At 44.5% G+C, this 13373-nt stretch overlaps 1 protein-coding gene across 1 annotated transcript; it reads left to right on the top strand.

Annotated features, from left to right (window-relative positions):
* Nucleotides 1–313: 313 nt before the first annotated feature.
* LOC104419513 (GDSL esterase/lipase 4) lies at nt 314–2505 on the top strand. Its single transcript, XM_010031190.3, has 5 exons — nt 314–684; nt 765–886; nt 973–1203; nt 1787–2036; nt 2114–2505. Exons 1-5 carry the CDS (start codon nt 429–431, stop codon nt 2356–2358), a joined length of 1104 nt encoding a protein of 367 aa, XP_010029492.1. The 5' UTR covers nt 314–428; the 3' UTR covers nt 2359–2505.
* The last annotated feature ends 10868 nt before the right edge of the window (nt 2506–13373 follow it).

The following is a 13373-nucleotide window of genomic DNA, read 5'->3' as shown; positions in this document are numbered from 1 at the left end:
ATTGCATAAAAGTCGATTACTCGATTATTCCGGAATTTCTGTGAAGAGCTCTAGGTAATATGGGGTCGCGAAAAATTGAAAAGATTATAATTTATAAATTGGTAATGAGTTGCTTCGACCGAAACTTCTGCGGAGATGTGCTGAAATTGCCCGTGGACCGCAAAATCGAAACAAAAAAATGAAGTACGGAACAAGGCGTTGTTCAAACGTGCCTCACGTACCATTAATGTGTAGCGAGAGTCAGAATGCAAATTTGGCAAGCAAACAGCCCCAGAAAGTTTTTACCCTGCCAATTTATGAGGTCATATGTTTGGCCAGAAGAGGGAAGAGCTACCAGGAGCCTTCCTCTTCCCAAGTTACGTGTTTAAGTCACCCAAGCATCGGTACAAAATCCCAAGAGACGCCTCATCGTCCGACCCAAGTTCGCCATGTCGGCTCCGGATCTCCACATCCTTTTCGTTGCCGTCTTCGCCAGCATTCTCCTCTTGTCTCGCTGCGACATTGATCGACCACAACATGACGTCGCTCTGTTCATCTTCGGCGACTCACTCTACGACGCTGGGACCAACAACTACATAAACACTACTGCGTCTTACAGGGCAAACTTCCCTCCTTATGGCGAGACTTTCTTCCGCTATCCGACTGGCAGATTCACTAACGGCCGTCTTATGGTTGATTTTATTGGTATAACTTCTCCATGCTCTAGTCTTTTTTTCCCCCATAAATGATTGATTGCACACTCAACATCTTTTTGGGCGATTCAGCTGAATATGCGAAGCTACCACCGATCCCATCATATCTCCAGCAAAAGAACGGCGAATTTGTGGGAGGGGCGAATTTCGCATCTGGTGGAGCTGGCGCTTTACCCGAAACTCACCAAGGATATGTATGACGAGTCTCTTTCCTTGTCTTTGCTTAGATGTTTTTTTATGTTCCACTTCCGGGTCGTCTTACTTAGTTTTGCTTCTTTAGGTGGTGGATCTCGGGACTCAGCTCAAGCAGTTCGAGAAACTGGTGAAGGATCTGAAGAGGAAGCTGGGGGACGAGAAGGCAAAGAGAATGGTTTCGGAGGGCGTTTACATGGTCAGCATCGGAGGCAACGATTACATGTACCCGGTTGTCAACAATCCAGCTCTGTTTCAGTCCATTTCTATGGAGGATTACGTGGGGATGGTGGTTGGCAACATTAGCACTGTCCTTGAGGTAAGCCATATCCATAATTTTCCTTCAATTGCGGAGCAGTACAGCACTATTAAATCCATATAAACAAGGGTTGCAATTATAGGGAGGATTTTTTTTTTTTTTTGTGGTCGGTTTGAGGATTTTGTTGACCAACGCATTTTCTTCTTTATGGTTCTGTCGCTCCCTGACTTTTTGTTTGATGCTAACCAATAATTCCTTATTAAAATATATATCTATGATCTTTTGAGATATTAAAGCGATTTTCATGTTGGTTCTATAGTCAAAATATTTTCTTATTATTTGAGTCATGTTAAGCAAACATGCTTTCACACTCAAGACACTTAATAAAAGTTTTCATTTTCTATGATGAGTTCATTATAATAAATAAGTAATTTGTTAAAGGGTATTTAAAGGTCGGTTGAACTTCATTATTTGTTTTTTGCCCATGTATTTTTCACGTTCTACTCCGAAGCTCTTATAAATTCGACTTTTTCTTTAGTCTGATATTAAATTAAATGTTATCACACATCTTTATCAATTGTTGCAATTGATCTTTATAAAAGAATTGTAACACATGGATCGATCTTCAATTTTTTTTTTCCAGGGTATATATAAAGTTGGAGCAAGAAAATTTGGGTTTTTGGCAGTTCCACCTGTTGGGTGCCTCCCAGCCCTTCGATTGGTAACCGGAAATGGTTCTTGTTTGAGACCGGCCATCAAGCTAACGAAGCTTCACAACGTAGCTTTTCCCGCAACTCTCGCCAAGCTAGAATCTCAATTGCAGGGATTCAAGTACTCCCTCTTTGACGTGTACACTTCCTGGATTGAAAGAATCCAATACCCATCAAAATATGGTCAGTCATTTGCGTTATTTTTGCACATATTAAACTTTTCCCTAGATTTTCGTTAATCTCGTGAAATTAAATTCCAGGTTTCAAGGAAGGGAAATCGGCGTGTTGCGGCTCGGGTCCCTACGGGGGGAACAATAGCTGCGGAGGCATGAGAGGGGTGAAGGAGTACTCGTTGTGCCCTAATCCCAAGGAGTATGTGTTCTTCGATTCCTACCATCCAACTGAGAGAGTTCATCAGCAATTTGCGCAGTTGATGTGGAGTGGACGTTTGCGCACAACCAAGCCTTATAATTTGGAAGCATTGTTCAAACATGGGAACATTTGATCTTTTGTTTTTTCAACATCCTGGGCAAACAATTGGGAATCAAGCTTCATCTTATGAATAAATGAATGAGGCATATTATCCCAGTTTAAATTTGTGATTGCATTACTATTGTAATAATGTGAATGATGGGAATCGAACTTCATCTCATGAGTAAAGGAGGCATATTATTGCAGTTTCATTATACGAGGTTCAAAATGAAGCATATATCATATCAATGGTCTATTCCATTGCCAAAATATTTAGAAATCAAGAGGACATCATGCAAGTTTTAAATACCGGTTCCGTTAAGTTTTTTTTAGATGTGCATGCGGCCTTGCAAATTACACGCAGTTTATGGGGTTTCAAACAGGTGACTTTTAATTTATGGATTGGAAATTCTCTGACACCAATCAACTAAGCAATTTTGCATACTGAAATGTAACTTTGGTCACGCCCAATGGTCTATATTTACACCAGCCTTATACGCTAGAGTTTGAGGAGAAAACTGAAAGAAGGTGAATTTAACGAGACATTAGAAATGGAAAGCTGAAAAGAAAGGAAGATTCTCTGCACAAATCACCGCGTTCAGAGAGCTACTCTTGCGGCTAACGCAATTTGTCTTGTTGTTTGGAGCAATTTTTGTTATAAGAATTAGAGTTCAAACCCTTAGATTCGCTGAAACAATGATCATATCGAGCACAGAAAGATGATAAATATTTCTTTGTTTGTAATATTTCCTTCAAGTGGGGAACACATGCATGCCCTCTTTTTGGACATAGGAGATTAATTCTCTACATGAGAGATTTTGAAAAGGGATTTGGCCATTGTAGTCCCCTCTAATTTAATAGCGGATTTGTTCTCGTATTAAATAAGGCAGTGCTACAAGAAATTATTCTTTCCAGATAGTGATTGTGTGACATCCTGATTTGCAAATTCTGTTTTCGATTGAATGAGTTAGGATTTTCATCGACACGCCGATAGTCTTTTTCTTTGAGCTAATCACTCACGAGAAAACTAATCTATCAGGTGAAGCTATTAAGGAATCTAAACGCGACAAACTTGAGAATTCAACTAGAAGTCGACTGTTCAACTGTGCTAATTTGCAATGGTCAATATGGCACTGTCAAAATCGATCGGAGATTGGAGATAGGTCAGTTCGACAGAGGTATGTGATTAAAGTGTTCCACCTAATTGCAAAATTCTTGTTGAACAACACTAAACTAATTTTTTTCTGTCATTTCTGTACTCTATGCTCGTATTTGAAATCTCGAGATTTTCATGACAACCAAGAGTCACCAATAAGTTGAAGATGTACAATGTGGCTAAAAAATAATCGACCACGGGTCAAATGCATTTAAAATTCCTAAAAGCTACCCGGTAGATTAGGTCACGCTAAAATCGTGTCCGGTTGAAATTAACCGCGAAATTAAAACCAATTTCATAAATTGAAAGTTCTATCATGTCACAATTTATTTTAGGAACGTCGACTCATCCTCCAAATAATTTTCTGCAAACTTGAGTTTTTGGCGAAAATTCAAGATTGGGTGTTTTTGGACCGGTAAATTAAGAGAGCCGTTTTTGGTTTGGATTTTGGTGTTCAAGATGGATTCATTGGCAAGGAAAATTGTGGAATGGATGTGGATACCTTGGCTAGAATTTTTGGGCACCAATTGGATGGAATTGGAGAGGATTTGAATTGGAATTGGAGGAGAAATGTCCAAAATTCGTAGGTCCATGTGGGGTGCAACATTTCAGCCGCTTCCATGGCTTGTTGAGGAAGATTTGAGAGGGAAATAGCTGCTGTGGATATGGTTGAATGTGGTGGGGGCCTTGTAATGAGTGAAATGGGATATTTAGGGAGTCTTTCAAGGCATTTGGTGGTCCCTCTTCAGCTGAGCTCTTCTTCTTCTTCCTTGGCTTTGTTTTCCCCATTGTTGTTGTTGTTGTTTGAACTCAAGAAAACTAGAGAAAGCTAACCAAGAGACAACAGCAGCCCGTTGACTGCCCTCTGTCGCCTGTCATGCGTCGTTGCTGCTACTCGAACCCGCTAGTGTCCCGCCATCGCATCTGCCCCTGCTTGCATCCTAGTCACCGTCCCGAAGTTCCAAGCCGCTGAGCCCTTTGTCTAACAACCATCGACCGTCATCCAACCGCCGTTCACCACCCCTAAGTCGCTTGGACCCGTTTTCACCACCTAGCCGCTCGTTGTGCCCCTTTCCACCATCCTAGCTCGTTCGGCAGCCTGTTCCAATCAGCAAGCAAAAGCTGATAATTCATGGGCCTTTTCCGAGCCCGTCTGAACCTCCCTTGGTGTTACCATAGACCTGAGTGTCACTTGTCGTCACGTTGTCGTCGCCGTAAACTCACCGGCCCGCTAATCCAATGAGTTTACTCACTAAACCTTACTTAGGAGGTTAATGATGTTTATGGGATAATTATATTAGCTTAAATGTCGCTCCCCGAACCCCGAGACACGTGAACAACCCGCCATGGTCATGTAAATGTGACATTCCCAGGTAGTGTCGCCGACCCCAATTTTTAAATTATTATGCACATGCGGAACGTGCTAAGAAATCCCCTGACAAAAACATACGGGATAGGACAGTCGGAAAATCAATTCAAAATCAAACATACTTTCATACATCATTATCAATCCAGGGTTTACATACACCAACAGGATCCGGAGACTATATGCACCAAAAATGGGTCAGAGTTTATGTGCATCAAAAATGGTTAGTCTACATCACATGGATCAACTAGTCAGCCTCGTTCGACGATCCCACATCCTCAGGATCTGTTACCCAAGAGGCCGGGGGCGATGCGTTGATTACTCCACCGTCAGGAAAATCCACCACGCCCTCACCTAAAATGGCATTCATCACAGCCAGAGGAATGTCCAGGCTATCCAGCGAGCCGACCCTAACGCCATCGACCCCAAAACGAAACCAAACCCTAAAATTATAAGGTACTCTAGCACCCACGGACACATCAACCCAAACGGTGGACCTAACTAGCTAATAGACCCAAGGACTTCCAAGGTCATGAGCACTCTGCGTCATCTGGATAATCTCTGTTGGCATGCCACTCTTCTCCGAGGGTACCGCCATCTACGGTCTTGTAATATTTTCCCCAAACTGGGATGAAACTTTGTCTCAGCAAGTTCACCCCTCCTAAACCCCTATTAGAAAATAAATACGCCCCAGAGTGGCCTAGCCATGAGATCAAGAAGACTTACCTCGCCTTAGCCTTCATCTGCAGGTTAGCACAGTTTATGTAATTCAACCATGTGCAATTCTAATAACCCAACAACTAAGGCACAATCACATCATTAGAACAATTTAGTCACGTGGATTGTCTCAGCGATCAATCGACTCGGCCGATTACATGTCATTCTAGCAAATCAATTACTGCTTCCAATCACGACCCTATAGGAAGGTTTAATAACTAGTGGCAATCACGGCCCCACTCGGAACAATTAGAATCAGTGACATCACGGCCCAACTCGGCACGACCTCTAGTAAATGGTAAATTGCGGCCCGGTTGGGCGCGACCTTTATCAGGTGGCATATCACGGCCCCACTGGGCGTGACCTCTAATAGGTGGCATATCACAGCCCCACTGGGCGCGACCTTTAATAGGTGGTATATCATGGCCCCACTGGGCGCAACCTCTAATAGGTGGCATATCACGGCCAATCGCCCATCAATTTCCACACTTAGGATTTTTATAAAGAGTCCCTATATATCACAATCACACTTAATTCACCACAACCAATCATCAATTTCAAATTCTACATGCACAGCAGCGATCGGCACGAAATTTTGAGCAACTGGGGTTAAAAATAATTTTTCCGTTTTTTTTTCGGATTATAATATAATATTATATTTTCCAGAATTTTCGAAGCAATTAAATAATTCAAAACTAAAATCCTATTATGTCCCATCAAGTTTTAACATTAAATAACTCCTTTTAACCTTAATTAAACACACTTTAATATAAACCAATCTCTTAATCAAACTTATAATTAAATATACTAATCTACCCACCTAAACTTACTTAATTTAAACTAAACACACTTAGGGCATCATTAACACTCTAATCAAGGTTTAGTGAGGTAAACTCACTTGATTAACTCACCGCTTGGACCAAAATGACAAGGGCGACGTCGGGATCAACTTTTCCAAAAGCGGGCCTAGCTTCCGGGGCCGGGAAGACAGCCAAAACGAGCCTAGAAGGGGCTGAGATACCCACAAATGGAGCAATTGAACTGGGCCGAAAGGAGGCGCGACGGGGAGGTGCGGGCGTGCGAAACGGGCGGAGGAAGAGGCAGTGGCTCGGCTGGCTCAATGGCGACAGTGAAGGAGGCTTCGGCGAGGTCAAACAGCCGTTGGGGTGGCTGGACCAACGGGATGGAGAGGTGGCATTGATGGAGCATGGGCACGTGGGCGCGGCGCGACGCGCGGTCGCGCGGGACGGCGGCGACAGCGCTGCACGACGGCGACAAATGGCGGAGGAGTGGCGACCAAGCGGGCGAAGGGGCGACGCGGCTACTGGTCGACGGGCGAGCTTCTCCTCGCCAATTCTCTCTCTCTCTCTCTCTCTCTCTCTCTCTCTCTCTCTCCCTTTCTCTCTCCTCCCAATTCAAATGAAGAAGATGATGTTGATGGGTGTGAGGGCAAATCTTGGCCCTCCACTTGTCAAGATCTCCTTCATTTTGGCTACCCACCATGACATCATCCCATGATGTCATCTCCCATTATCTCCTCTCCCACAACATCATTCAATGGGTGCAATATCATTTCATGGGGTCCAAATCCTTGTACATCCAATTTCTTCAATTTTTCTTTCAATTCTCTTCTAATTGAATCCAATTAAAATCCTTAAAAATTATCCCATGATCCTAATAAGATATGTGACATGACCGGGCTTCCAACTTCTAAATTCAATCCCAATTTTTACTGTTGAATTCAATCTGGTGCAATTTCAGCGCGCCTAATCTACTGAGTAGCTTTTGGGGAAATTTTCTCTCATCCAAACCGAGGGTGATCAGTCCCCAAGTCCGACGCGGTAAAATTCCTTAATTACTTCACTCAATAGACTAGTTCCCTCGTGAGTGGCCAACTCTGAGAGGCAAACTACATGCACAGATGAATTGCCCGACTCAATTGACTGAAAATAAAATTGAGAAAAATTGGGATGTCACAACTCTTCCCCTCTTATAAAAATTTCATCCTCAAAATTGAAATCATTACACATCTGAGGCAAAAAGGTAAGGGTACAATTCTCTCATTAAATCTTCGATCTCCCAGGTTGCTCCTTCAGTGCCATGGTGTTGCCAAACCACTTTGACCATTGGGATGGTCCTGGTGCGCAGAACTTGCTCTTTGCGATCCACAATCTGAACTGGGCTTTCAACGTACGACACTTTGTCGTCCATGTCTAATTCCTCGAAATTTAGAACGTGAGTTGGGTCAGGTTCATACTTCCTCAATATTGACACTTGAAAGACATCGTGCACCTGTGACAACTTCGGTGGCAGTACAAGACGATACGCTAGAGTCCCTATTCTTTCCAAAATCTCGAAGGAACCTACGTACCTCGAACTCAGTTTCCCCTTTTTGCCAAAGCAGGAAGTACCTCTCACCGGTGACACCTTCAAGAAGACGTGCTCACCAACTTGGAATTCCAATGGCCTCCGACGCTTATCAGCATAACTTTTCTATTGACTTTGAGCGGTCTTTAGTCTGTCTCTGATAATTGCAACTGCTTCCACTGACTGCTGATAATTGTTGTTGTAGGCAAACTCGACCAGATGAAGCTGTTCCTCCCAACTTCCTTTGAAGTCCAAGACACAAGCTCGCAGCATGTCCTCAAGAATCTGAATTGTCCTCTCAGACTGTTCATCAGTCTGCAGGTGATAGGCCGTACTGTACTGCAGCTTCGTTCCTAAAGCAGATTGCAAGCTCTTCCAAAAAGCGGCGGTGAACCTCGGGTCTCTGTCTGAAGTAATTGAAACCGGCACTCCATGCATACGAACTATCTGACGTACATACAAATCTGCGAGTCTATCCAAACTCAAGTCCCTTCAAATTGCAATGAAGTGAGCCGATTTTGTCAGTTTGTCAACTACTACCCAAATCGAATCATTTCCTCTCTGGCTCCTCAGTAGTCCCGTCACGAAGTCCATCGTGATATGCTCCCATTTCCACTCTGGGATCTCAAGGGGTTGCAGAAGTCCTCCCGATTTGCAATGCTAAGCTTTCACCTGCTGACACGTCAAACACTTGGCGACATGCTTGGTGATATCCGCCTTCATGCCACACCACCAGTAGTGTTGACGCAGATTCTGATACATCTTGGTGCTACCAGGATGGATGCTGTAACTGCTACGATGTGCTTCTAATAAAATCTCCTCCCTAAGCTCCACATCGTCAGGTACAACTAACCGTCCTTGGAACCTCAACGTTCCATCTTCAGTAATCTGGAAGTCAGCTTTCCTCTTCTCTGCATCCTCTTGTACAATTTTCTGAATATCCGGATATGTCTGCTGAAGCGTCCTGATTCTGACCTATACTTCTGGCTCGAAAGGTGGCCTACTTCAAACTTGAAACTCGAATCTTGTGCTCCCTCAAGTAGACTCCATTCCTTGAGTACCATATGTGCAACTGAAGACTTCCTACTCAATGCATCAGCGACCTTGTTCACCCTTCCAGGATGATACAAAATCTTACAGTCAGTCTTTTAGGAGTTCCATCCATCGGCGTTGTCTTATATTCAACTCCTTCTGAGAGAATAAGTACTTAAGACTCTAGTGGTCAGTGAAGATCTAGAATCTTTCTCTGCACAGGTAGTGCCTCCAAATCTTAAGGGCAAAGATGATCACTACAAGTTCTAAGTCATGCGTCGGATAATTCAACTCATGAGGTCTCAACTGATAGGACGCATACGCAACAACCCTACCATGCTGCATCAATACGCAACCCAATCCCTTAAACGACGCATCGCTGTAGATTTCAAATCCTCCTAGACTAGATGGAATAGTAAGTACAGGTGCGGTAGTTAGCTTTTGCTTGAGCTCTTGGAAACTACGCTCGCACTTATCTAACCATACAAACTTTTTTTCTTCCTTCTTCAGTAGTCTCGTCATTGGCGATGCTAACACTGAAAACCCTTCTACAAACCGTCTGTAATACCCTGCTAAAGCCAGAAAACTTCTGATTTGTCACTGTAGTCGATCTCGGCTAGTTGATCACTGCTTCAATCTTGGCTGGGTCCATTGAGATCCCTTCTCCAGAGATGACATGACCTAGGAAGGCCACACGAGTTAGCCAAAACTCGCATTTACTGAACTTAGCGTACAACTCGTGATCTCTCAAAGTCTGAAGCACTATTCTTAGGTGTCTCTCATGCTCCTCAATACTCCTCGAATACACCAGGATGTCGTTGATGAAGACAATTACGAACTGATCTAAATACTCTATGAACACCCGGTTCATCAGGTCCATGAAAGCAGCTGGGGCGTTCATCAACGGCATCACAGTAAACTCGTAATGGCCGTATTGAGTGTGAAACGCCGACTTCAGTATATCTTCCTTCTTGATTCTTAGCTGATGATACCCCGTTCTCAAGTCGATCTTAGAAAATATCGATGCTCCTTGAAGTTGATCAAACAAATCATCAATCCTTGGCAATGGATACTTGTTCTTAATTGTCACCTAGTTGAGCTATCGGTAGTCGATACACAAGCGTAATGAACCATCCTTCTTCTTCACAAACAACACCGGTGCTCCCCAAGGCGATGCACTCGGACGTATAAATCCTTATCCAACAACTCTTGCATTTACACCTTTAGTTCCTTAAGCTCTGACAAGGCCATTCAGTAAGGAGCCTTGGAGATAGGCTCGGTCTCGGGAGCTAACTCAATTACGAACTCTATCTCTCTTTCCGGCGACAAACTCGGCAATTCTTTCGGGAACACATTTGGAAACTCTTGCACCACTGGGATGTCTTCTATCCTCGATTCCTCTACTGTCATGTCCATGATAGTCGCCAGGTAACCTTGGCAACCCTTGCCTAGTAATCGAGTTGCCTCGAGCGATGAGATTAAAGAAATTGAGGGTCCTCCTCGACTCCCTATGAATTCGAAACTCTCACCCTCTAATGGGTTAAACTAAATCGCCTTGCGATAACAGTCCATCTTAGCTCGTTGCTTGGTGAGCCAGTCCATGCCAATTATCACATCAAAATCATACATGGCTAGGACTATCAAGTCTATCCTCCCATCTCGCTCACCAATCACTAACTTGCAACCAAGGCAACCTACTGTAGCTGACACTTTATCTTTTAATGGAGTAGATATACTAACCATAAACTCCAACAATTCAAGAATTAATTCTACCAATTTAACAAATCTTTCAGCTATAAACGAACGCGAAGCTCCAGGATCAAATAAAGCATAAGCAGGTTGGTCGTTCAGCAAGACCATACCTATAACCACATTAGGCACATCCTCCGCATGTCCTCTAGTGGGCGCATAAGTCCTTCTCCGAGCTAGAGGTCAGTTCAACCCACCCAGCGGCATGATCTGCAGTGCGAATCCTCTGTTCTGACCCAGCGGTGGCGGCAACTGAGGCGGTCTCGAAGGTCTCCTGGGACAATCCCTAGCACGGTGACCCTGCTGGCCACACTCATAGTAGGCACCTGTCCTAAGAGGGCACAGGGCTAAGCCATGTCGCCTCCCACACGAATGACATGCTTCATTGTAGCTCGATGACGACTTCCCCACTCCGCCCTTCCTGTTGGGTGGAACGGGGTACCTTCCTCCAGGCATCGGCCTCTTCCTAAACTGATTATCACCTTTGTTTGAATTAAACCGCGACCCAGATGCGGCAGCTCTCTCATTCTGGTCTTTCTAGATCAGCTGTGCCCGCCTGTAGAGGTCATTGTACTCCTTCAGATCTAGGGGTACCAACAAACTCCTCACCTCCGGTCGGAACCCATCTCTAAACCTTTGAGCTCGGTCTAACGGTCGCTGGACCAACTCAAGGGCATACTACGACAATTCGGCGAACTTCGCTTCATACTGATCAACTGACATGGTACCTTGACGAAGGCGCTAAAACTCCGCCATTTTCACCTCTCTGGCACAATCAGAAAAGTACTTCTCATTGAAGAGTTCAAGAAAAGAATTCCACTCTGGAACCACACCTTCAGGGAACACTATCCTTTTGTTAGTCTTCCACCATGTAGCTACGATCCCCCTCAACTGATAGGCTGCCAGGATGACTTTTTCTGCTTCAGTGCACAATAGCAACTCAAAGGCATTCCCTAACTCCAGAATCCATAATGCTGCAGCTTCGGGGTCTCCTGCTCCCGTGAACATTGGCGGATTCAACCTCAGAAAATGTTGTACCAACTTCTTTCTAGGCCTCCCAGCGGCCACATCCTCAGGTGGAATTTCATCAGGTTCCTCTTCTGGTTTGACAACCGGTGCGGCGGCAGCTGCGGTGGCAGTAGTAGTGGCATTAGCGGCATTGGCGGTGTTCAATGCGATGGCGATAGCAGCGGCTTACTGATCCATCCTGTCTTCCATCGCCTCGAGCATTTGCATGATTCCAATAAATCTCGGATCCTTTGGGGCTGCTGCACCATCTGGCGGCAAAGTTGCACCACCTGCACTGGTCTCGGCCTACGCTCCTCTCAGGGCACCACGGGCACCACGGGCACCACCCCGAAACACAGGGCATGCTGCTCTCTTCCTAGCAGCTCTCGGCTCTCGGTCACTCATGCTACAGGCTCAATACAAATGCCTATTGGCGAATTCCAATACCATATTAGAATTTGAGTAACCTTCCAACCAAGCTAACAAACAACTAACAATCACATGCAATAGGATATGGAAAGTTCTTCCTACTAACTATCCCATGGCTCATCGTCCTTATCACTCCATACACAAACCATGCTCTGATACCACTTAAACGGGGTTGTCACGCCCCGAACCCCGAGACACGTGAACAACCTGCCATGGTCATGTAAATGCGACATTCCCAAGTAGTGTCACCGACCCCAATTTTTAAATTATTATGCGCATGCGGAACGTAATAAGAAATCCCATGACAAAAACATACGGGATAGGATAACCGGAAAATCAATTCAAAATCAAACATATTTTCATACATCATTATCAATCCAGGGTTTACATACACCAACGGGATCCGGAGACTATATGAACCAAAAATGGGTCAGATTTTATGTGCATAAAAAATGGTCAGTCTACATCACATGGATCAACTAGTCAGCCCTGTTTGACGATCCCACATCCTCAGGATCCGTCACCCAAGAGGCCGGGGGCAATGTGTTGATTACTCCACCGTCGGGAAAATCCACCACGCCCTCACCCAAAATGGCATTCATCACAGCCAGAGGAATGTCCAGGCTATCCAGCAGGCTAACCCTGATGCCATCGACCCCAAAACGAAACCAAGCCCTAAAATTATAAGGTACTCTAGCATCCACGGACACATCAACCCAAACGGTGGACCTAACTAGCTGATAGACCCAAGGACTTCCAGGGTCAGGAGCACTCTGTGTCGTCTGGATAATCTCCGTTGGCATACCACTCTTCTCTGAGGGTACCGCCATCTACGGTCTTGTAATATTTTCCCCAAACCAGGATGAAACTTTGTTTCAGCAAGTTCACCCCTCCTAAACCCCTATTAGAAAATAAATACGCCCCAGAGTGGCCTAGCCATGAGATCAAGAAGACTTACCTCGCCTTAGCCTTCATCTGTAGGTTAGCACAGTTTATGTAATTCAACCACGTGCAATTCTAATGACCCAACAACTAAGGCACAATCACATCATCAGAACTATTCAGTCACGTGGATCGTCTCAGCGATCAATCGACTCGACCGATTACATGTCATTCTAGCAAATCAATTACTGCTTCCAATCACGACCCTATAGGAAGGTTTATTAACCAGTGGCAATCATGGCCCCACTCGACACAATTAGAATTAGTGGCATCACAGCCCCAC

The sequence above is a fragment of the Eucalyptus grandis genome, chromosome 9 (genome assembly GCF_016545825.1).
Source record: "Eucalyptus grandis isolate ANBG69807.140 chromosome 9, ASM1654582v1, whole genome shotgun sequence".
Lineage (NCBI taxonomy): Eukaryota > Viridiplantae > Streptophyta > Magnoliopsida > Myrtales > Myrtaceae > Eucalyptus > Eucalyptus grandis.
Note: the sequence above shows the minus strand (reverse complement) of the source record. Positions and strands in the feature narration are given on the sequence as shown.